The sequence below is a fragment of the Corvus cornix genome, chromosome Z (genome assembly GCF_000738735.6).
Source record: "Corvus cornix cornix isolate S_Up_H32 chromosome Z, ASM73873v5, whole genome shotgun sequence".
In the NCBI taxonomy this organism is placed as follows: Eukaryota; Metazoa; Chordata; class Aves; order Passeriformes; family Corvidae; genus Corvus; species Corvus cornix.
Genome location: NC_046357.1, coordinates 65,391,496 through 65,414,503, shown reverse-complemented (window position 1 = coordinate 65,414,503; position 23,008 = coordinate 65,391,496). Strand labels below are relative to the sequence as shown.

The window sequence follows — 23,008 nt, the reverse complement described above, 5'->3', positions numbered from 1 at the left end:
TGTTCTCTCTTCAAAATAATTTCCATAGACTTATGAGCACATAATAGAAGTCACTAAGTCTGAAAAGAACTCAGCTTTAAACACACAGGAACAGACAGTTTTTCCATGTTTGGGCTTATTCAGTTTTAAAGAACTCCTCTGTCTTTCTCTTTGTCATAGCTGCATGAATTTTTGCATGGTTACTAAAGACTTAACAATCACTTTTAAAGGTGGCAAAGTTATGATAACATCCAACATCATCAATAAAATCTGCAGAATCAAACTTGATTCTTACCATGTACACACTCACTTATTTCTCTCTTATGTACACTTACTTACCCAAGTTGTGTGTAATTGCTTGCTGATTTGGCTAGTTTTGTCATTGACCTTGAATATGTCTCCTCTATTGTAGCCCTGCCAAAGAAAGCCATCAAAAGCATAATCAAAATTTTGAAGATATGAAGACTGAATATGCATTCTAAAGGTGCAAAACAGAGGACATTTTACGTGAGCTAAAAATTACTCCATTTAAATGATCTCTCAAAAGCTGTATGAAAAATCACATTAGTATATTTTTAAAAAATAATCTAAGAACCCTGTGATAGAACATTGCAGAGAACAGAACAAACAAAACCTAGGAACTCGAGGCTTGAAAAAGACAATTCCTTCTCTCTATTTGCTGTTCTCAACTGCCATTAACATTCCTTAACAGACAGAACAGACAGAACAAAGCGCCATGACAATCATCTATCCAGGACTGTCTAAGCAGGAGAGTGTTACACAGCAACAAAATAATGTAATGAAAACTTTACAATAAACAAACAGTGTTTACTGAGCAATCACATTAAACAAAATGAGGTCTTGTTTAGTCTTCATGTTGGGGGTAGGTTGCCTTTTCCTTTAAATCCTTCACATAGTGATACTTGAGTTTGGAAATTCAAATAACATGCAATGATAAGTATTGTATTCTACTGTTTAAATTCATTTTAATGGAAGGTTGTCTCAATTTGTGAAAACTTCTTCCTACACAATGTGTTCTTATATTTTCCTTCACTCAAACACACAACTTCACTTGTCTTTCAGAGATGCAAAATCCAAGGGTTGGCACAGATTTCCCCCTTAGAGCCTCTGCAGAGGCAATTGCCATGGAATCATCTATTACAGCAGTGACTCCCTGCAAGTCCTTCCCAATCAATCTTCCTCACCCTCCTACTATTAAAGATACACAGTATTTTAAGTTTTCACCCTAAACCAATATTCATTATGTAATGTCAACTTAGATTTAGAGTAAATACTGTAATTTTCTTTTCTTGAAAAGCTTGGAGCAATTTCTTTCCTGGTGTGTAATACCTTTGCACAGGACAAGAGAGAAGAAAAAAAGGCAGATGAAGAATTCATCCCTCTCTCGAGTTATACCACGACTATAAAACTTGAGACAGAGGTTTCTAATTCTCCTGTATAGCAACAGTTTACAGCCAAAAAGAATTGTCTTGTGAAAATATGAAAACAAAATAGGGGCATTCACCTGAAACAGAGGGGAATGTATTAAAACCTACTGAACTTCCAAAATAACTATCCACTTAGTTAGCTGGAAATCTCTTTGGAGAAGGAGATTAAACTACAACATGCAACAAATAAATTTCATTTTAAGTATTACCTACTGCAAAGTTATTCATCATTAAAAAGAGCCAATTAACTTTATCCTCCTTCCACATATGATGGTCTCTCTGATGATACGAAAAAGTTCAAATTTGCAAGGCTTGGAAATCTTGCACGCTGCACAGCAGCAAGCACATATGCACCAAACATAAACAATGAGGTTTTTTTTAATTATCACGATGAACAATATATTTTGACTAATCATCCATATCTTCTATCAAAGTTTTTCAGATTTTATAACTCAGTGCCTTATTTTTTCTCTTTAAGCACAAAAATTCTGACCAAAATCCACATCCCTTTTCTTTGAACCAATTTACAGCATATTTCCCCAAATTATCTCCACAAAACTGGAGTTCTGCAGTTCACCACAGAGTATTAACTTATATCAGTTAAAAACACTAAGAACCGAAAGATGACCAGTTACTACATTCATTCTATCAACTGACTTTGCAGAACACTCTGTAGTACAGGTAACAGACTGATTTTCTTAGTAAATTAATTTTCACCCATTTGAAGATATGTCTTTGCTTGGGATCTGCTAAACATTTTAAAGTTAAATGGAAACATACGCATTGCTAGTTTTATCTGATCTAGAAGATTCTTTCTATGATGCTTACAGGCAATTGGTGCAGAAAACCATTAGAAAGACTCCTGGAGAAAAGCCAACACATTCCTGTACCTCTTTCTTTCCTAGATAAGCAGAGTGATTTCTTAGATATACAAAGATTAGATTTTAAATGAACACAAACACATGACAGTTCACCTACAAAATCTTCCCCATATTTAAAGAAAAAAACAGCTATGCAGGCAGTTCAACCTTCTTATTTTGACTTCTTTAAAAAACAAAATTTGTTACATGCTTTATCAACAAAGCATGGCCTTTATTCAAGGCCAGGTTGGATGTCGCATTGAGCAATCTGCTCTAGTGAAAGGTGTCCCTGACCACAGCGGGGGGGTTGGAACTAGATGACCTTTAAGATCTCTTCCAAACCAAACCATTCTATGATTTGATGATTCTAAGAGCTGGTATCTAATCTTTCAGCAGACAGCTAACCTGTCCCATTCAAGATTTACCAACAGTAAGCAGACTGCCTGGCAGAAAACTCACTCCTTCAGACGACAAACTTCTGAACCACAGATCCAACTGGCTCTCAGTTCTTTTAGAATATGACCAATAACAAATACTCAAGAACAAAACTCAAAAAGTGAAAATTGTATTGATATTGACTCACTGAACACAGACAAGGAGGAAAACTTCTCCTTCTAAGCTATCAAGTAGGAATATCAGATACAGCATAGGAATATTGTTACAAATTAATACATTTCAAACACTTGTTTTTCTCAAAGAGAAAAAACTTTACAATCTCAGAATGCTCTTACAGGAATTCTGAAAGAATGTTTTTTTAAAATACTTAACTATAATTTTAAAAGTTCCATATCTTACACATTTTTTCATTACCATTTCTAAGGCTGGAGAAAAGGAAACAATACTCTCCCCCAAATAGGCTACACACAACTAAGACACTATTCTGAACAGCAAAAGTAACAGAGATGGGCTTCACACAGACATGCATCCTTTGTGCACTGAACAGTCTGTACATCCAAATGCACTGAGCCGTCTCTCCTTTCCATGCAAAATCACTTCATAAAAAGTATATTTTCTGGCTAGTCTGGAGACTCCAGCAAGCCCAACTGACCAGATGGCTGCTCTACCTAGAAAGGGTATGTACTCCAACTTCTTAAAAGTATTACCACCAGCTTGGATCTGTCTCTACCTATTCAATAGTTTTCAGTTTTCACTCTCTTATGTATCCACTTCTGAAAAAAAAAAAAAGACAGAAAAAGGCCTATATGTAAAAAGGAATGGAAGGACAGATGCAGAGTTCAAACATATGTACACTTCATTTTCATAGGGAAGAGTTCAGAAAATCAGGTACACTAAAGTCAAGGCATAAAACCACTATATCTAGATGGCTCCTAAGAAGTGTTGCTCATCCACTTAACATATTTCCAGCAGAAAACAGTACTGTAAAACAATATTCAGACAATAATCTGCAGAAGAAGGAGGAGAACAGATAACTGTGTGCAACATCTCTTAACTTCTTTGCAATAAATAAATGTGCAAAATAGATTATGGACAAGACAACTGAACCATTGTAAAATACTGCTCAAGTACTGCCCAATCCAATTTCTCTCTGAGTCCAAGAATTTGACCCATGTGAAAAAATGTATTCCACTGAACCATTTTTAATTCCCAAGAAGCTGAATGACATCCTACAGTAACTTCACAACAGCAGCAAAGGGCTTCACTGTACAGATATGGATTCTCACATATTTTTATTAAAGTAAGGACACCAAATACTTGAAGTCTCTCCATTTTCCTCTCTATTTCTTTGAATCTAAACTATATGTCACAAACTACTACTAGCTTTGGCTGTGATTGATCATTCATCCCTTACTTGAAAAGAAGTATCTAGCTGTTACTCAACTTCTTTTTGTGTATTGCAGCCTGACTTACGGAGGTGCAGCAGAAAAACAGGGCTGAAGAATACACAATGGAGGTTTAATATCCTGATAGGAGAAAGTCACTGGAAAGGACTGAATTTAGTGCAGCTGATCTGCATCATTGACACAGGCAACTGACTCCTAAGGAACAATACTGCAGCTTTGTGAAGTAAATTGCAATACAGCACTCAGATTCTATCTTAGTGAGTTAATGAGAACTGAATTTTTTTCATAGATCTTACAAAAAATGCTGCATGTCTCTTTGGCACATCATGATCCATGAACAGGAAAAAACATTTCTTGACCTCTCATTGAGGATAAAGTACCCATGTGGATCCTCACATATTCCTACATGGTCATTAATCTTTAAATGTTATGTAAATCACTAGAAGTAATTGGCAGAAACTTGAGCTGAAACATTTTAACATGTGGAAAAAGGTTCAAAGATTTTATTTATTGACTGCAAAGGCACATAATTTAAAAGTTATTTTAAAATAATTTAGAATTTAATTTGCAGCAGCTTATAGATAGAAAAAAAAAACAGAATGCCATACTCCTTTTTACTAGGGATTTTGTATAGAAAGAACTGTCAAGTTCTATTTCTGTCAGTATAGTAAACAAAGAAATGAAGTCAGATACAGCATCAAGTTATTTTTTACCCATTTACTTAAGATCTTACACCTTAGGACCAATATGAAATACATGGAGCATGCCCAAAGAATACAACATAAAGGAGACAAGAAGCAAAGAGAGTAAGATGGTTTCTCATCTAAATATGGAAGTAAATCTAAACACAAAGGATGTAAAAGAAATAAACTTAAATGTGTCCAGGTAAGGTACATCTTAGGTCCATGATGTGCTGCTATAAAAACTGAATGATTCCAAAAATTACAGCAGCTTTCAAAGGAAAGATTCAGGAACTCACACAGATGACACAAGGCGAGTATTAGAAGTGCAAGTTTGTGAAGCATTAAGCATTTCATACTAAATGTGAACAGTGTGATATCCCTCTGCTCAATCCAACTCAGGATTTCACTAGAACCCTTTGTGATTTCATAATGCATTCTCTGAAATTGAGTATTCATAAAACAGAAGATTCCTTGGGTTGTGCAGTCTTTCCAAAAGGAGACTGCCCTTCACATGCAGACTCTGGAACTCACCCTTTTCTACTAGTGAGAAGTTTTTTTGTAATCTTCTCCAATTCACTTTGAATCTATGTGTATGTCAATGCAATGGAGTATCTGTCAGATTTGTGGTTACATTTTGTGGAAATTTAAAAGTACTTTTTAAATTGCGGTCTATTTGAGGCCAAAACTTAAATGTTGAAGAAGAATTCCAGTTTTTTCGATGGCTTCCTCTGCAAGAAGTGAGTATTGAAACAGGTCCTCAGTCTGTACCTTGCAACTATCTTCCATGTGTTATCTACTGTCAGTAACTGAGGAAAGACAAAATTCCAAAGTAGACATACAGTTAATTTTGTTCAGGGAGGAAATCTATATGTTCAGTGTAGCAGCAGCAGTTTTCTTTCACAAAGAACTAAATGCATATTAGGTGAACTGTTTTGGAAGTTGCCATATTGGCAGATTTCAGTCCTGTTCCTCCCATCCAATATAGAAGAACCTGTGTTATTTTCTGCATATTATTTTCTTGTCCCTATGTATCACTCTCTTTAACAAACCTAGCATCTCAGCTTCTGAAAGTATATATTTTTAATGTTTATACTAGCAGTTGCTGATAGCCTAATTCCAAATCCATAGTAAAAACTTTGCAAGACTGATAATTTTTGCAACTTTAAATTATAATTTTTCTTTCAAACAAAATGAAAAATCAGGATTAATTTTACTCTCATCTTTTAAATGAAACCTGAAAAATGAGAAGCTTGTTATTAACTGATGCTTAGAAGTTCCTATTCAGTTCTAAGTGAATGGAATAAGTATAGACAGTCCTGTAGAATATGAGAGATATATTAAAATGATACTAGAATTTTTAAAGTTTTGTTTACCTCTTTTACACATTACTGTTAAATGCAATGACAAACAATAAAACCCACAAATATTATATTAAATGCATAGGATGAATACCTACCTTTCTCTAATAAAATCTGCTAAGTCCTTTGTTGACAAATGTCCATGTTTCATATTGTGATAGAGGACATCAAAGCCATTGTTCCTTTCTCCCTAAACATAAACAGAAAGTAGAACTATGAAGCACAACATGCTGAACCCGTGCATTTTAATAACTGCTTTTCATTTTAATCACTTCATCAGGAAGTTAATTATTTCTAATGCTTCTTTTTACCAGTTGCTGTTAGTTCCCATAAATCCCATATACGTAAATCAAACTAAAATCACCTCAGCTGCCACCACTACATTTCTATTACATATTTCTAGGCTATAGTCAAAGACATTTCTGTGGTAGATTTCTAGGGGTCTTGTATTCTTTCACTTCCCATCCTATTAAACACATGCTAAATACTGTACTCTCTCTTTATCCTCTCATATCTTACATTATTTTCCATGAACTAAAATTTAATTGGGATTATTGGGTATCCTTCTTCCCCTGCTTTTTGTAAAACTGGTTAAAAAAAGAATCACTGATCTTCTCACTAGCACCTTCTCTTTGTCTATTCTTAAGTTTCATTTCAAAACATTCTCCAGCGAGTAAGGCATACCTCACTATTAAAACTGAGACACTGCTCTAAGTACTGATTAATAAATTCGGCCAGGTTATGACCTCTGGCACCATGATGAATTTCCTCCTGACAGCAAAAAGGAATGACAGAAATGAAAGGAAGGCAAGGCACAGCATAAGAGCACTGCTACTAATAAAGTCTTCTTGTCAGACTATCCATTCCCCTTCTGCCTTATAAAAGCTTCAGATCCATAATGCTGCTCCTATATAAGGTGCAAAGTGTGCCCTCAGGAAAACTGCATACATGTTCAGAGTGGAAGGGAAAGAAAAACAGGACGGGATAGCATAGAATGGAATAGACTATTTCAGCTGGAAGGGATCTACAGTGATCATTTAGCCCAACTGATTGAGCACTTTGGGGATGACCAAAAGTTAAATCATGGTGTTAAGGGCATGTCCAAACGCCCCTTAAACACTGAAAGGCTCAGGGCATTGACCACCATCTCCAGGAAGCCCATTCCAGCGTCTGACCACCCTCCTAGGGTAAAGAAATGCTTCCTAGTGTCCAATCTGAACCTTCCCTGGCACAGTTTTCAACCATTCCTACATGTCCTATCCTTAGCTCCCAGGGAGAAGAGATGGGCATCACCCTCCCAATTTCCCCTGCTCAGGAAGCTGTAGAGAGCAATGAGGTCACCCCTCAGCCTCCTTTTCTCCAAACCAGACAAGCCCAAAGTCCTTAGTGGCTTCTCACAGTACACATCTCCCAGCACTCTCACCAGCTTTGTTGTCCTCCTCTGGATGCACTCAAGTACTTTCACATCCTTAAAATCCTGGACTTTTAACAAAGGCAGCTCTATATTGCCAGTGAGAGGAGCCTGAGAATTTGGTCATATACCCTTCCAAACATTTCTGTCTGTTCAGTTCTGCAAAAATTTTTTTGTCCAGCCATAAGGCAAACTTTATCAGGGAAATTGTACAGCTGAAAAATAAAGCTGGCAAATAAAAACAAGAATCACTGATCCAGATCACTGCAAGGACACAAACAAGCTGCATTGCTCAGAAGAAGAGGGGGGAGCTAGGAGGAGAAGGCATGCAGGGACCTGCCGTCTTAAATAAGGAGAAGAAGTCATGGGTGGATGGAAACACGTCACAGCAGTCATGGTATTAAGTCCACTTCCACTAAGCTTCAAGTTGCCTTAAAGGACACCACACACAGACACATAAATTTACAAATAACAGATAACTGAAGGCAATTTGATACAGATTACTAGCCAGGATTATTTGCTTTACTTCTTCCAAGCATTGGGAAAACCAAAACCAAATAGAAAAAAAACCCTTTAAAATCATAGTTTCCATGGTTGCAGTAAGTTGTAAGCTGTAACCCGAAAAAGTGCACCAAAATTCAGATTAGAGTGGTATAAGTGCAATTACAGTCTGTAAAAAGTACAAGCAGAACTAAATGGAACCGGTGAAAAACCAGCAAACTCTAAAAGGACTCTCCACAGAGCAAGGCTTTTACAAGCTTGAAAAGTAAAAGAAGGATAGGAGCACCAATTAGTAGAATATGCAACTTTATTTAAATGTTATCCTACTCAAGTACCAGTCTAAATAGTTTCTCTCCCCTTTTACCCCTATCTAAACATTTTTCTTTGTAGTTTGAGGCCCACAGTAACTTTGAATACTGGTGCCCTAACTTATTAACTTTATGTAGTTACTCAATATAAATGCTGAATGCCATTGCATTATAATAAGACTTCATTGGTATTTTCAATTAGAATAGAGAATATAATTCTTATTTAACTACTCCAAAGTTGTTACCGTACCCAAATTTATAGATAAACATTACAAATAAGTGTTAGGCATTTCTTCCTGAAAAACCAATCAAATTCTCCTATATGAAACATTCTTTGCTCTTAGGTGTTTCTTCCAGCTAAAACAGCATGTTGATCAAAATGTGCTGAACATAGGCTGCTTCTAATCTTTTCATAATGGAAACTTTTAATGGGGCCTTTTCTACAAAGGAGTTCCATAAATTTCCTGCCAATTTAGAAATGCAGGAAAGCTAGCACAGCCATGACACAGCCTCTTGCTGCAGCCTTCCTGATAAACCGTCAGAAATGTAACCATGCAAATCTTCAGAGAATGGAACGATCCTGAACAACCAACTGCCATCATTATCTTGTTCCTTAACTGTAACTGAAGGTTACTGCTAAGGAAATAATTTTTCCACTTAAATTAGATTTTCTAATCAGTCCTACTCTTCTTCCTGACTTCGCAATGAATAGTAGAAAGCATGACAGAGAAACGGAACAGATACTTTCCTCAGTTAAGTCTTCTGAAAGCCTCATCTCTTATACACTATCAATAGTTATCAGAGATCAAGAACCTATGTGCAAAATATATTAAAGTTTAAACAAAGTAGCAAGTCGAAAGGAGGCTCACAGATTCGAGGGCCTACATGGTTTAAGTCTGGCACAACTAAAAGACATGTCTTCACTAGTAAACATAATGTGAGATATAACCCATATTACCTATTCCAGGCTCTATCTAAAAGCACAAACATCTAGACTTCAAAACTCTTCACATGACCAACAGTTCTGATGACTAACCTGATGACAATTCTGCTCATGTGTGGAGACATATGTGTACATAAACCAAATTAAGTATGGTGTCTCAATGAAGAGAGCAGATGTTTTTCTGCTTTAGAAAAAGCTATACAGCCCTTCCACAACTTCTCCATTCAGTAGTTACATTCATGAAGAGCAGCAATCAGACTTAAGGTTCTGTATTCAGGATAAAGAGACAGATGTACGTGGTGGCTAGGAGGAAAAGTTGTTCAATTTACAAAAGCCAAGTAAGTATTTATCCTCTTACATGCACATACGCCATCAACACTGTTTGTGTTTTGGTTGTTTTTTCTCAACACTTCTCCTTCCCACTTACTGTATAGAATTCTGTACATGGAAATTGTGTGTCTAGACACTTTTTCTTCAATTGGGTGTTTTTACTTGCTCCTTCCTAGTGGCAACAGTCCAGTACTGGCCAACTTAAAAATAAATTAATGCAGCATATAATAGAAGGAATGATGAAACGTTCCAGTCCCATTCATAAGCAATTACCATCCACTGGTACAACAGACAGTGAAGTAGGATGCAGATTCTTCTTCTACAAGTTGTTGCACAGTGGAGAAAGATGATCCTCTGTTGTCATGTATAACATCAGGCTCTAGGTAACAGACTTCCAGATCAGTTTGAAAGAACATTCTGAATGTCATTTTGTAGGTAAACCACCATCTGTTGAGGGTCTCAATTACTCAATAAAAAACAAATGTAAAACTGTGTACGAGAACGCAAAATGTAAGTAGTCCCCTCTCCATATAGGCACCATTTAATTACTCTGACGTTCATTAGCAGTTTTCTCCTTCTTACTCAGAGCTAGCAAAACTCTCTTCAGAAGATGGTGTTTGTTCTGAGATTTCCTGCTCTATACTACTGTAAGAAAGCTCTTTTGTATTGAGAGCATAGACGTCCCCTGACAGTAAGCCATTAGAGAAAACAAGACTTCAAATACAAGTAAACACTTAAATAAGCCTACAATGAAGTATTACTGACCAACTATGTACACAGACAAATTAAGTCATGGAAAGCAAGAGCAAACAGTCCTTCCATTTCCCTTCATCAAGAACTAGTCGCAAAGATTTCCTCATGGAAATGAAAGTAGCCCTGTCAGCAAACATGTAGTCAGAAATCAGCATTTCCATGACTTGTGCATAACAGGAAACAGATTACAGGAACTCTGTTCTACTGAACTACTTAAAATACTTCAAGTTTTTAAGAATAAGTTTGTTTGTTGCAACAAAAATAATTCTGAGTTTAAACTCTGCATTTAGTAAAATAGCCAGAAATTTCTAGGCAATCTGCAGCAGCATTTATTTTCAAATCAAATTGTTTGAGTGCAAGCTCTGCCTCCTTTGGTTTAAAACTGTTCAACGTTAACATCTATTAGTGTAAAAAGTTTATACTCTGTTGCACCACTTTCTATTTACCCAGTACAAATAAATGGTTCTACTATGGTGACTGTGACTGGTCAGATACTAAATTCAGGGATAGGTAAACTCATTTTAGATGCTCTGACAAACACTGTTGTCATGTTCTTTAAACTGTTAATCCTTGTTGCAGTTTTAAATAAATAGCATGTCTTTCATGCTGTCTACATAGAAAATAATTTAATTTAACAGGCCCTGAATACATAAAAATACTTGTACGATTAATAGTACAGTGTTACATTTTTGAAAGCTCTCAGTAAATTTCAATTTCTGAGTGTTGGAAAGAGCTGTAGAAAATTGAGAGCATTGAAACATGACAGAAAAGCAGTCACCTGATGCTCGCACAGGTGGTGTATCTTCTTCAGTTCTGAAAGTTTTGAGAAGATTGGACACAAAAACAACCCATCAGCTTCAATTTCCACCTTCCCGTTTCAACATATCAAATAAAGATCAGCTCCAGAGAAGCTCTATGCATATGAGGCAGGACAGATATTTTCCACCATATATAGGTAACTAAAAATATTTTTTTACAAACAGATGGAAAGCTGCCAAGTCACGCTAGATACACACATACAGAGGGAGGAGACTAAGCAAACATTGCACAAGTTCCCCTGAAACAGAGCATCCAGCTGTATGCCCAGCAGAAGAGTAGTGCTGTGTAAACATATGAATGTAACTCCAGATGTCAGTGTGGCAAGTCTCAGTGCTACTCATATACTCACAAGTTCATAAGACAATACATCTCACGCTCAACAGAGCAAGCTTCTTCACAAAGCTACGGTTATTAAACCAGGATACTGCCAAGCCTTGGCCCCACAAAAGTCTTTGGAAAAAAAAAAAGGAATCCTCAACACAGCCATTCTCAAAAGCTGCAAGTAAAGCAACCAATTAAAAAATTAAATAAAACGGTCAAAGCCAATTTATACATATATTTTAATACGCAAGAACTTCCAGAGCTACCAAGCACAGAGTTACACAGAAACCACCTTCAGCTATTCATAGAACTTTTCAATAGTTTAATCAAATTAATTTTAAACAATTCATAAACAACCACTGACTGGTTTGGAAGGGGCTTATTCTTGTTGATTTGTTAATAGTAATTCTTTTAAACTATGTCAAAAGAATCACCTGCACTGGTCAGTTTAAATACAATGTCAAAGTTTGAGCAATGTTTTCTGTTAAGAAAACAGAAAGTCAGTGATAAAGAACACTTTCTATACTCCTATACCAGTAACAGTGTATTTAAAGTGATAAAATGCAGCTATGTTTATGATAGTTTTACCTTTAAATTAGGATGTTGTTTTGATGTAGCATATACATAGCAGCAAGAGTAAGATGTTTTATGACAAATCCTAATTAGGAGCTGGGAATGTTTGGCCATGTGACTTGAATGCCTAAAACTTAGTCATAAGAATCAAAGCCACTTACAGCCTGTACTACTAGTTCATAACTTTTGACACCCAAAAATATCCTCCTGGTTTGGATAACTGCTGCTCTAGAGTGCCGTGCTGCATTAGCAGACCCTTAAATTTTTCAAGGGATAGTAAATTTTTAAAGTGACAGTAGAGGTCTCTGTACTTTAGCTTTACACATCCTGAAAACAGTCTTATTTATCACTCATTGACCTCTTACAAAGCAGTCAAGAGATGGCAGGCTCATCCAACTTTCTTACACCCTCTAACAACAATAAAACCAAAATGTGTAACTATTTAAACACTTTCAAAAGCAGTGCAAGAGGAAAGCCTCAGGACAATTTTCAAGACTTACAACAAAGAAGGTAAGATTTGTTTACATGAGCACATTTAGGAAGACAGCAGCTTAAATTGTGTGTAAGAAATTGATACACTCACATATATGCCACTCTACTTTTCTGGGGAAATCATTAAAGTCCCTGAAGTTTCCGATCTCTTTTCCTCTTACTTAGAGCAAACTACTAAATCAAGGGAGAGCATCATACAGCTTAAGACCCAGACTTCCATTTCCAATGCATAATTTCAGCTGCAAGTTTATGACAGAATCTATGTCAAATAATTAAATATTAATTATGTTTTCGATTAATTTTCAAATCAGTGCTTCAAAAAGCCTAACTATCCTATTCCATATTCCCAAAAATATTTTGCCTGGGGTTGGCTAGTGGGGCAAGGAAGAAATAGAAGACAATCCTTCCAAAGTTCTACATATTACAACCTTCCTTTCTCCTTACAAAATTATCTTCATTATTTTTAGTCATTATGCATTTAGTACATTTTCACATATAACTTCTAATTCCTATCTTACCTTTCTCACCATAATTCAGAGCCCATATAGATTGTTTCCCAAGTCTTCCAAAGCAGTAACAATTCTGAACAACAACCTATTCTGAAATGTTAGTGCAAATGGAGACAACTAATGATTCAAAAATGCACAAACCTATAATTTATGCCTAGTTCTGAGGATATATAGAAACTCAATACATTCAGATTTTACAAATCCATCATTACAGTTAATCTTGAAAAATATTCACCCACAGCAATAAAGAAGGAGCATTCTCTATTCCTTTTACCTCTATACAAAATAGAACCCTATCTATGGTATTACAAAAGTTTCTTTGTCAAATTTTGCAAGTTAAGATCCTGTCTAATGTCTTTGTCATCACTGCAAGACAAACAAGAACAAACTTACTGTCCTGTCTTGTATCATTTTTGGAGGTATGAGAAAAACTACACTCATTGATAACCCGCACTAGGGGTTTTGCTAACAAAGCTATAATGCAGAGAATCTACAAAGCAGAAAGAGAGAATAGGAATTTGGGGTAGAAGCCTACTACTTCATATTTGCTGGAAGCATTTGTGAAGACACAGACATGGAAACAGAATGTATGGGAACAGCCCATTGCCTTCACCAATTTAACTGACTTACTAACAAAACACAACACAACCAATCAGACAGTTAAATGAACATACCACAGTACATAAAAAAAGCTTAATAGAAAAGTGTTCAATTTCAGTTGTGATAGCTGAATAAACAACTTCTATTTTGCTTTAATCTTAGGAGAAGACAGAAGCTTTTCCAATGAAAATGCAACATTTTATATTAATTTAAATCTTATTTTTATGAAAGACAAAATTCTTCCACGTGTTAGTTTAATATTGATATCCCACACTGAGGCTTCAAATTAAGCAGATTTGTATGCGAAGAGAGCAAATCTAGTATCTTGGGTCATTAAATTTTAATAGTATGTTGAAAGCAAAGGATTCAAAACTAAACACAAGATTGTAAACAAAACATAAACTTGAGCTATGCCTTATATTCAAGAACAGTGTAATTGTGAAATTGGTTTTTCCTGAAGTTTAAGAATAACTGCTGCTTACAACTGAAAAGCAGGAGTCTAAAAGATATTTTGTCTCTCTTTCACTTCAGTCTCATCAAGTAACAATTTCTATGTCTCCCCTACTTCCCGGTAGAGAAGCACAGAAAACGTTAAATATGTAAAGCAGTAGCAACTTTGTAAACAGTCCGGTGACTACGAGACCACTTACTTTAATGTTTCAAACTAGCAGAGGCTACAATGAAAACTAGTTGCATTTCAAGAAGCTCAATCCAAAGCCATAATTTAACTTTTTATCCATATATATCTACCCACTTAAAAATACAGATATCTGCGCAGATGTGACTTATAAGATCGCATGTCCAAAGCAAGCTGGAAAGCCTGTTGTTTCCCTTAGCTGGCTGCTGCTCGGGCTGTACCTCCTGACGGACACAAGGAGACAAGGCAGCGGTACAAAAGCGCGGAGCGCCGAGGCGCCGCTCTGCCTTTGCGTGAAACAAATGTGAAGCTGCTACAGCCCGTGCTGTTCTCCCGTACAGCACCAAGACCCCCTGCAGCCCAAGTCACCCCGAGACACGGCGCTGACTGCGAGCGCCGGAACCCGGCGCACGGAGTCTGGTGTCCGCGCATCCCTCGGCCCAGCGCCTCACGGCAACATCCCATCCCGTCGCATCGCATCCCATCCCTTTTCCCGCCGTCTCTACGCAGCCGAGCACGGCGGCGCGGGCAGGGCCGGCGGTCCCCTTGCCCTGCCGCGGGCTGCAGGTACCCAGCTCCACCGCGGCCCAGCCCGGCCGCGGCGGGCGCAGCGGGCACGAACCCCCCGCCGTAAGGCCCCGGCCCAGTCCCGGGGGTGGCGTAAGAGCCGAGGCTGCTCTCGCAGCGGGGACCGCGGCTGCCCCGCGCCGCGCCCTGCCCGTTCCACCCGCGGCGCGGCGTCGCCGGCCCGCGGCGCTGCCTTACCCAGAAGCTCTCCACGAAGTACGCCATCCCTCCTCTGCCGCCCCGGCCACCGGGGAGCCCGGCCGCGGCCGCCGCAGCCGCCGAGACGCGACGGAGGAAACGGGCGCCGCCGCCGCGTTCCGCCCTTCCCGTGACGGAGCAGCCGCCGCTCCCGCCCCGGCCCGGCCCCGCGCCTGCGCTCGGCCGCCGCCGCTGCTGCGCAGGCCCGGCAGCGCCGGGGGCAGCGCGCGCCCTCTGGCGGGGACAGCGGGAGCCGGCGCTCGGCAGCGCCACGGGCGCGGCTGCAGAGGGCGGGCTCGGAAACCTCGGGTGAAACCGCTGTGACGCACCAGTGACCGCCGGGAAACGGGCATGCTCAGTGTCACCGTGCGCGGGGGAGAGGACTTTCGTGCTCTTTGAAGGTTCTTCACCCAGAAAGGTGGCTGGGCACTGGAACAGGCTTCCCAGGGTAGTTGTCACACCACCAAACCTGATGGAGTCCAAAAAGCGCTTGGACAACGCTCTTGGGGACACGATTCGAGTCTTCGGGATATCCTTTACATCCCCAAGATGCTAAGGGTTGGACTCGATGGTCCTTGTGGGTGCCTTCCAACTCAGAATATTCTGATTCTGTGAAGTGGCTTCACAACTAAGTCTCATTCCAGCCCAGTAGAGTAAGGTCTTTGAAAGCAGGTGATGATTAGTCCCGTAGGGAATGTTGCAGATAAGGCATAGTTTGCACTTCTAACACATTGTCCCACAGAATTTTACAGTTCCAGTGGCATGCTCCTAATAAAGATGCACCGCATCTAAAGCCAAAGTGTCTGGAGAAACTGATTAATTCAGATCTTCACCTTCTTCAATGACGGTTCAGTCTGTAGACCCTTGTCGCGGGTTGGGTTTGTAACCGGGCGGAAACACCAATTTAGTGTAGTGGTTTGGTCCAAAATACTCATTACTGTTTATCTGCTGTGAGATAAGAATTAGGAGAAATGCAAAGCAGGCACCAAACTTGAAAGAATACAAAGCAGTTTATTAACAGACCTAAAAGAGGGAAAAAAAGAAAAAAAAAATTATACCACCTTCAGAACTCCCCTCCTCCCCCCACCTTCCTCCCTTCTCCCACTGACAATGTGAAAAGACAGCCCTTAAGATGTTCAGTCTGTTTACCACTTCCATAATAACCTTGTTTAGTCCATTTAGAAAGAGAAGTCTCTTCTTGCTCATGCTATGAAAACAGTATCACAACGAGACAGCCACCCACTTCCAAATATTGTTCAGTCCATTTAGGAAGAGGAGTCTCTCTGCCTGCATGTGAGTCCCTTCCCCCAACTTGCAGCTTTTCCTGCAAGTGCTTTCGAGGGTCCACTCTTGAAGGTTTTTGGGGTGCAATTTTAAGGTTGAGCCGTTCAGAAACAAAAACAGAGGCCCTTCTCCTTCCCTGGGAGCAAAGGGTCTTCATCATCTTCATCTTTAGGACTATCTCTGGGAGCATCTCTAGGAACTGAGGTTTTCTCCTTTCTCGTTTGGAGCAAAAGTCCTCATCTGGTTCATCTCTCCCTGTCCAAACTTCTCATGAAATTACAGCTGCTTCAGCATCTGCCTATCTCAGCACAGGTGCTTTTGCTTACAAGTTGAACACTCCACCCCCCGTATCTTCATGAGATTACAACGGGATACTCTGATATATCATAGCTTCACAACAGAATTTCAGCTTTAAGCATCTCCTCTCTCTCTTCCCTCAGGTTTTCAGCTCTTCACAGCAGTAAAAGGGTTAATCTCACCTCGGCCTTGCAGCTTTGCAGCTGGAATGTTGAATTTTTCTTATCGCAGTGGAGAGGGGGGAGAGCCAAGCCGCTCCGGCTGCCCACGGCAAGGCAGTGGGGGGGGTTCCACGGCTGGAACAGGTCCATCGGCTCCAGGATGGCCGTGGCCCGGCCTGGCCTGGCCCGAGCAGGGCCTGCCGGGCCCACTGGCCCCCACACGGGGCCCGCAGCCACCTGTGCCAGCGCCGGAAACGAGAGAGAGCTTGGAGGGGGAGTTTGCCTGTTCTTAAGTGTGGATCACAGAGGCGGTCACAACTTTAAGTGGCTTAGAGAATTGTCCATATTCAAACTGGCCAGCTGATAGGTTCTATCAGGTCCCAGAGGAAACTGTAAGCACCCCTTAGCAAGGACATCCCTTCCGGGACTATGCTTGCTAACCTATGACAACCCTTCATTGATTCAATATAGTGTATTAGCCAGTGGGGTTGGTACCATTTTTTGGTCCAGAATACAGGGCCACTCAAGTGCCACCTGTGGCCAGTCTGTACCTGGAGTGCTCCTTTGCCATGTATATATGTATATAGTCTTTGTGGCAGAGTCAGCACCACCGGACTCTTTCTGGGACTCCAAAGAGTTCCTGTTCTACCTTAATAGGGTGATTCCTTGCCCAAGACAGCAGTTGGGTTTTCATCTTTGACTAAAAACAGAGGACCAGGTCTAAGTGGCAATGTGAGGGGCTGCAGCTCATCGTCCAATGCAATCATGCAGTAAGTGCTTTATCCCAACTTGACCCATTGTTTTGTCAGCACAAAGTTTTATCCAAACCAGAAGAAGTAAGAAGCTGATATTCTCAGCTGGGTGTTCAGGGGGCTCCCTTCCTCCTTATGGAAACCCTATTAGTTCTAGTGTGAAAAACGTCACCTGCCTTCAACTTCACACTAATGGTTTTCGTACTTTGTTCTGTATGTTATTAGGTAAGGCATAGAGCAGAACATTCAAGTCATCCCTAAGAAAATGATGAATTCACCAGCTTGTATCAAATTTATGCTGAGTAAATACTTACACGAAAGAAAATGGTTAGGAAAAATGTAGTTCCGAAGTCTACACAGCTATAGAATTTCATCTACCTTTACTTTCATGGATACTTGAGATACTTTCATGGAAGATTAACAGTATCATTCTGAAATGGTATTACAGTTATTGGTAAATGGTTGTAGCTTTAGTCCATCACTTCCATAGCTCCATGGTGAGTTTAGAAGCTCCTTTCTTTCTGGCAATGGAAGTGTATGCCAAGCTGGATAACTTGCCAATGCAGAGAAAACTTCCGTATTCCTTTCATAGTACAAATTTCTTTAAAATTCCCAAGACTGTTAGATCTGGATGTCTCTTTTGATAAGAGGAGCACGTGTACTGTCATTTTAATCATTAATAACATGCTATAGGACTACATTTGAAAAAAACTTCTTTATTCCTCTTTTTACTTAATATAAGTAAGCAGTCTGAATTATGATCTGATCTGAAAAAAACCACATGATTATAGAACATTTTGCAGTGTGCATTGCAATCTGTAAGGATGTACACCAGGACAAACAGTAGATAAACACTGCACGAACAAAGCTGAAGCTTTCTATTCCATAGCAGATAGAAAAACATCTTTCACAGGGACAGATACTATGCTGTGATGGAAGGAGTCTCAGGTTCACTCCTACGTTTCACAGAAAAGTTCCCATTTTCCATATTTTCAAAGCTATGTAGTTCTACCTTATGTGTTGCTATATCTAGATGTGAAGCAACTGCTGCAGTTCTTCAGCAAACTACCATGACAGAAATATCAAACCCATCCTCAGGTTTTCAACAGCTTTCCACATAAATTTGAGTGAAACGTGCAATCTTAATGTTAAGGCATGCTCCAACATAGGTACAGTTATACCTATACAGTTAAACCACTTTAATACAGATGACGATCAGGATCAATAGTTACAATTTTAGATTTTTCTACATAGAGAAATCCGGAGTGGATTACTAAATGCAGAGACAATGTCCCTTATTCTGGAAGTTCCTGCTCTGCATGTTAGTGAAGTCTTTGAGGATACTTTGCAATAGTATAACTTATAATTCTTTAATCTTATCTTCTTCCCTAGGTATTGGCTGCTAAAGACAGGATACTAGGTTAGGTAGACCCTTGTTTGTCCCAGTACAGTCATTCTTTTGTTTTCCTAGTGCAATGGAGGCATAGAGAAAGGGACATTGTTTTGAAAGCCATAAATACACAGTCCTGCATAATAAAACAAGAATTCCTTGCATATTTTCAGCAGTGTTCACGGAAGATTGAAATTGTATTCTGGATTGTTGATTTTTTAATAGTTAAAAAAGCAGTTCCTCACATCATCTACATGAGTGTAAGGTAAAGAACCACCACAACAAACCTCACTGGAAGGGTATGAAGAACTGAAGAGATGTCTTAGCTATAGTAATTTACTAGTTATATTTTATGAATGTGTCTTTGTTTTAGAGAATTCAAGAAGAAATGCTCTGGAATGAGTTGCTTCTTGTTACAGGCTTAAACAACTCTTTTCCACCAATAAGGAATGAATACAAGTAGATGTAAGAGAAAAAAATAACACTTTACTAACAATCAGAACAGCAACAGGCAAAGAATAACAGTAAATAACTGCTAGATACCATATTGCTAAATCTCACAGGGTACCACCCCTCCAAGATGGCTCTCTGCGGCCGAGCATGTGGTTCCATGGACAAAGGGGAAAATGGTGCCAGTTCTTCCCCTGCTCAATGCTCTGCTTATCTCCCTGATGGCTGGAGCTCCAGCTGGTATTCTCTGGATCACAGGTCTAGAACTCGTGGAGGAAGTTCACTTTTCTCTTGGCAGGAGATGGCAGGGCAGGCAAGGCGGGGCAGGCAAGGCAGGGCAGCTGGACTGGGTTGACTCGTGGTTTTCCCTCCTTGGCCAGGCAATGCTAGTGGAATTTGCCCTGAGGCAGCCCAAGACCACTAACTGCAGCCTCTCTGAGATGAGAAAAAAAACCCAAAAGAGAACCCAAAACCGAACAGCCTCTGTCCACACTGCCTCAGCTCCATAGCGAGAAGCCAAGAGCCAAACCAAGAGGCCAGAGTGAGAGCTCTGCCTCAGCAAAAATGAAAAGCCCAGCAAGGCAAAACTTAGGCAGCAAAAGAGGGCGAGTTGCTTGCTAGACCCGACTTTAAAAATGCCCACAATACCACCCTCCCCAGTTCCATCTTCCAGCTGCAGGGTCTTAAAGAGACAGTAACAATTTTGGGGCACATACAGATACAGAATACAATAACCTTTTTGGGTTACCCATGCCAGAATATAATGCTAGTTTTTGAAAAAGTATGCTATTTGCCATTAATATGGGTTGAACATGTTAAAGGAGGCATTTAGCTCAGTTCGTCTATCAGAAAAGCATCCCTGATTGTGCAGTTTGCTATATGCATCTCCATGCACCCATTCTCCCATATTTCCAGTTTCTGGTTTTTAAGTGTTAATATTAAATAAAGATTGTATATTTTGTTTTTACTTACAGCAACTAAGTTAATTTGTTTCATGTCAAAGCCATCTGAAAATGAATTATAAACTCTAGGTAAAACAACCGTACTCAACTATCAGTAAAATTGTTAACACATGTATTGTAATTAGTAAAATTAAATGTACTAATTTTAAGATAAAAAGAAGAATAGTCCAAACAATTGCAAAAAATAATTCTGATTATTATATAACTTAATGTCATCATGAATTGCCAAAGAGCTAGTTGACATTTAAAGTTTCTTATAAAGAGTTAAGAAACAGATGCAGCTAAAATACTCTAACACTACACTTTATCTTTAAAGAGGATCTGAAGAAGCAGATGGAGATATTTTATATACCACATACATATTTCATATACTACACTGAGAATATGCCTTGAAAAATGCATCTTCTTTCTTCATTGTCTTTGCTAAAACAACTACTCAAAAATCTACAGGTATATTAGAAAGACTACAAGCAGCAGAAGGGGATGTAAAAAGCCAGAGTCCACTGTGGTGGAGAACAAAAGATGAAGTGAAGACAGAGTGATTGTTAGCTAAGTCCTGTTCAAGAGTCGTTTCAGTTTGGTCAGGTTACCTTGTAGGATTGAAAAGCCACCAGGATTATGTTCTAACCAAGCAATGGTACCTGCATACCTGCAGATACTACTGAGAAGTTTAATAATTCACTTGCTTATGACCTACACATTACCTTCATTACTAGACATTTATTGCAGATTTTTTGTACAGAAAGTGCAATAAAATCCCACAGGCAGAAGGTTAGAGCTGGTAAAGTTCAGGAAAAAAAAAATCTGCCTAGGAAAAAGACATTATAAAGCTAGCAGCAAATACAGCTAACTTGAAATAATTTATTCAACGGGAATTCTCCCAGACAGTCTTAATACAGGGTAAGCCCTTTTCTGAAATACATGCATAAACTGAAAATACAGTCTGATGAGAGAACACTGCTGAGATTATGGCATACATTACACTCTGGGTAGGATGGGTGTTTCTAATGTTACTTCTAAGTATAAGATGAACAAAAATATTTGTCCACAGATTCATAGCCATGTTATTACAGTAAGAGATCAATAGAATTTCTTTAAACTTGGTGCAATATTTCATCAAAGTTATTTCAAACTTAGGAATAATAAATGTGTTCTGTTGAAGATTTGCAGCAACTGTTCATGGCACTGTTTACTACTTCCCTGGAATTACATATTCCATTAGGCTGCATTATCTGACTCACTGTTTAGTTAAATACATGTTTCTATTGATATGGACACCAAGCTTGATTGTATCCCATTCATTAATTCAATTACTTAAATTAAGAAGCCAACAGCATTGTTTCACAGTGAGTCATTTGGTGTTAATGGTCCGCCTTTATAACTCTTCTGCCAAAAGCACGTCTCACCAAATCAACCATCAATCAAATGGAAGGCTCAGAAAGTGTTAGTAAATATTAGTAAAAACAAACCAGAATAGTTGAATGGTTGTAGATTCTGTTTTGACTTCTTGTCACATTTCAATACTGTATGAAAAATTCTGGGAGATTTCTAACATATTCAGGAGGTGCATTACTACAGTAACAGCATACTGAAGTTTTTAATCTATATTCTACAGAAGATGGGGAAATAACAGGATAAATTATTATGTGCTGTACCCTAAGGAGTACATTCAATGTTTAGTTGAATTCATACTCTTGACACATTAATATATTTAATATTACATACATGCTTTAGGTACTTACCTGCAAATATTTTAATCAATTAACTTGCAGCAGCAGCTTATTTGCAGTCAACTAGTAAAAACAACCTAAATAAATAAATAAATAAAAAGACTGAAGTATTTAATACACTGAAATTCAATGAAAAATGAAGAAACATGAAGCGTTTAGAAGAGCAAGCTCTGACTGTATACTTAGTACCAAAGTGCTCCATAGTACACCACGTACTGTGGTGGTGTTCTGATCACAAAGATCTTCACTCTTGTTATAATACACAACAGAAAAGGTAATTGGTGGTACAAGGGTGTGAAGCCAAGCTTACTAAGATTACGTGGTATCTCAAGAAAGTATTCTTAGGACACCATAGTATAAGAATAGATGGTGCCTGTGTTCTTAATAAACCAAAGATAACTGTTAAGTATTACTACACTAACGGAAGAGCAATTGCTTGGGATTGAGTTCATGCAAGACAGTTAATGAAATAATGAAAGATATTGGTCTGGACAGGTATTTTAGTTGTCTAGGTAAGAAGTAGCTATTGAATTATTGTGAAAGAAGTAAAATGATTTGGCTATACAAATCCTTAATTAGGATTGAACATTAAAAATCAGAATGTCAGTATGAACAGGATGGTCAGTGAACGGCTTGCATTTGGGCAAAAGTAGTGCTATGTGAAAACGATTCTTACCTTTGATTCTTAACACCGATAGGTTTACATACTAGTGCCTACTAATGGCAGCCACCAGCTTCAGCAAATAGAAGAAACGTGAACTTCAGTGTCCTTGTCACTTCAATAAAACTCTTAAAGCCTAATTCCTTCTGAAGACCTGCAGTACCGATCTGGAAGGCCTCCTGTCTGCTCACACAGAAGACATTTGAGGTTTGTTTGGTGTTTTTTTTTT

The 23,008-nt window shown here is 38.8% G+C and overlaps 1 protein-coding gene across 7 annotated transcripts in view; it reads right to left on the bottom strand.

Moving 5' to 3' along the window:
* FCHO2 (FCH and mu domain containing endocytic adaptor 2) overlaps window positions 1–15,223 on the bottom strand; it is an 85,809-nt gene extending 70,586 nt beyond the window's left edge. For 3 of the 7 annotated variants that reach the window (XM_039566502.1, XM_039566503.1, XM_039566504.1), the window contains exons 1-3: window positions 15,093–15,218; window positions 6,229–6,320; window positions 319–393 (exon numbers count right to left, since the gene is read on the bottom strand). In XM_039566502.1, the coding sequence (XP_039422436.1) occupies window positions 319–393; window positions 6,229–6,320; window positions 15,093–15,119 (194 nt within the window). In that variant the 5' untranslated portion in view covers window positions 15,120–15,218. Of the gene's footprint in view, window positions 1–318; window positions 394–6,228; window positions 6,321–15,092 lie in introns of all 7 variants that reach the window. The other 4 variants (XM_039566507.1, XM_039566508.1, XM_039566509.1 and 1 more) reach the window with 3 other exon arrangements.
* Window positions 15,224–23,008: the final 7,785 nt, after the last annotated feature.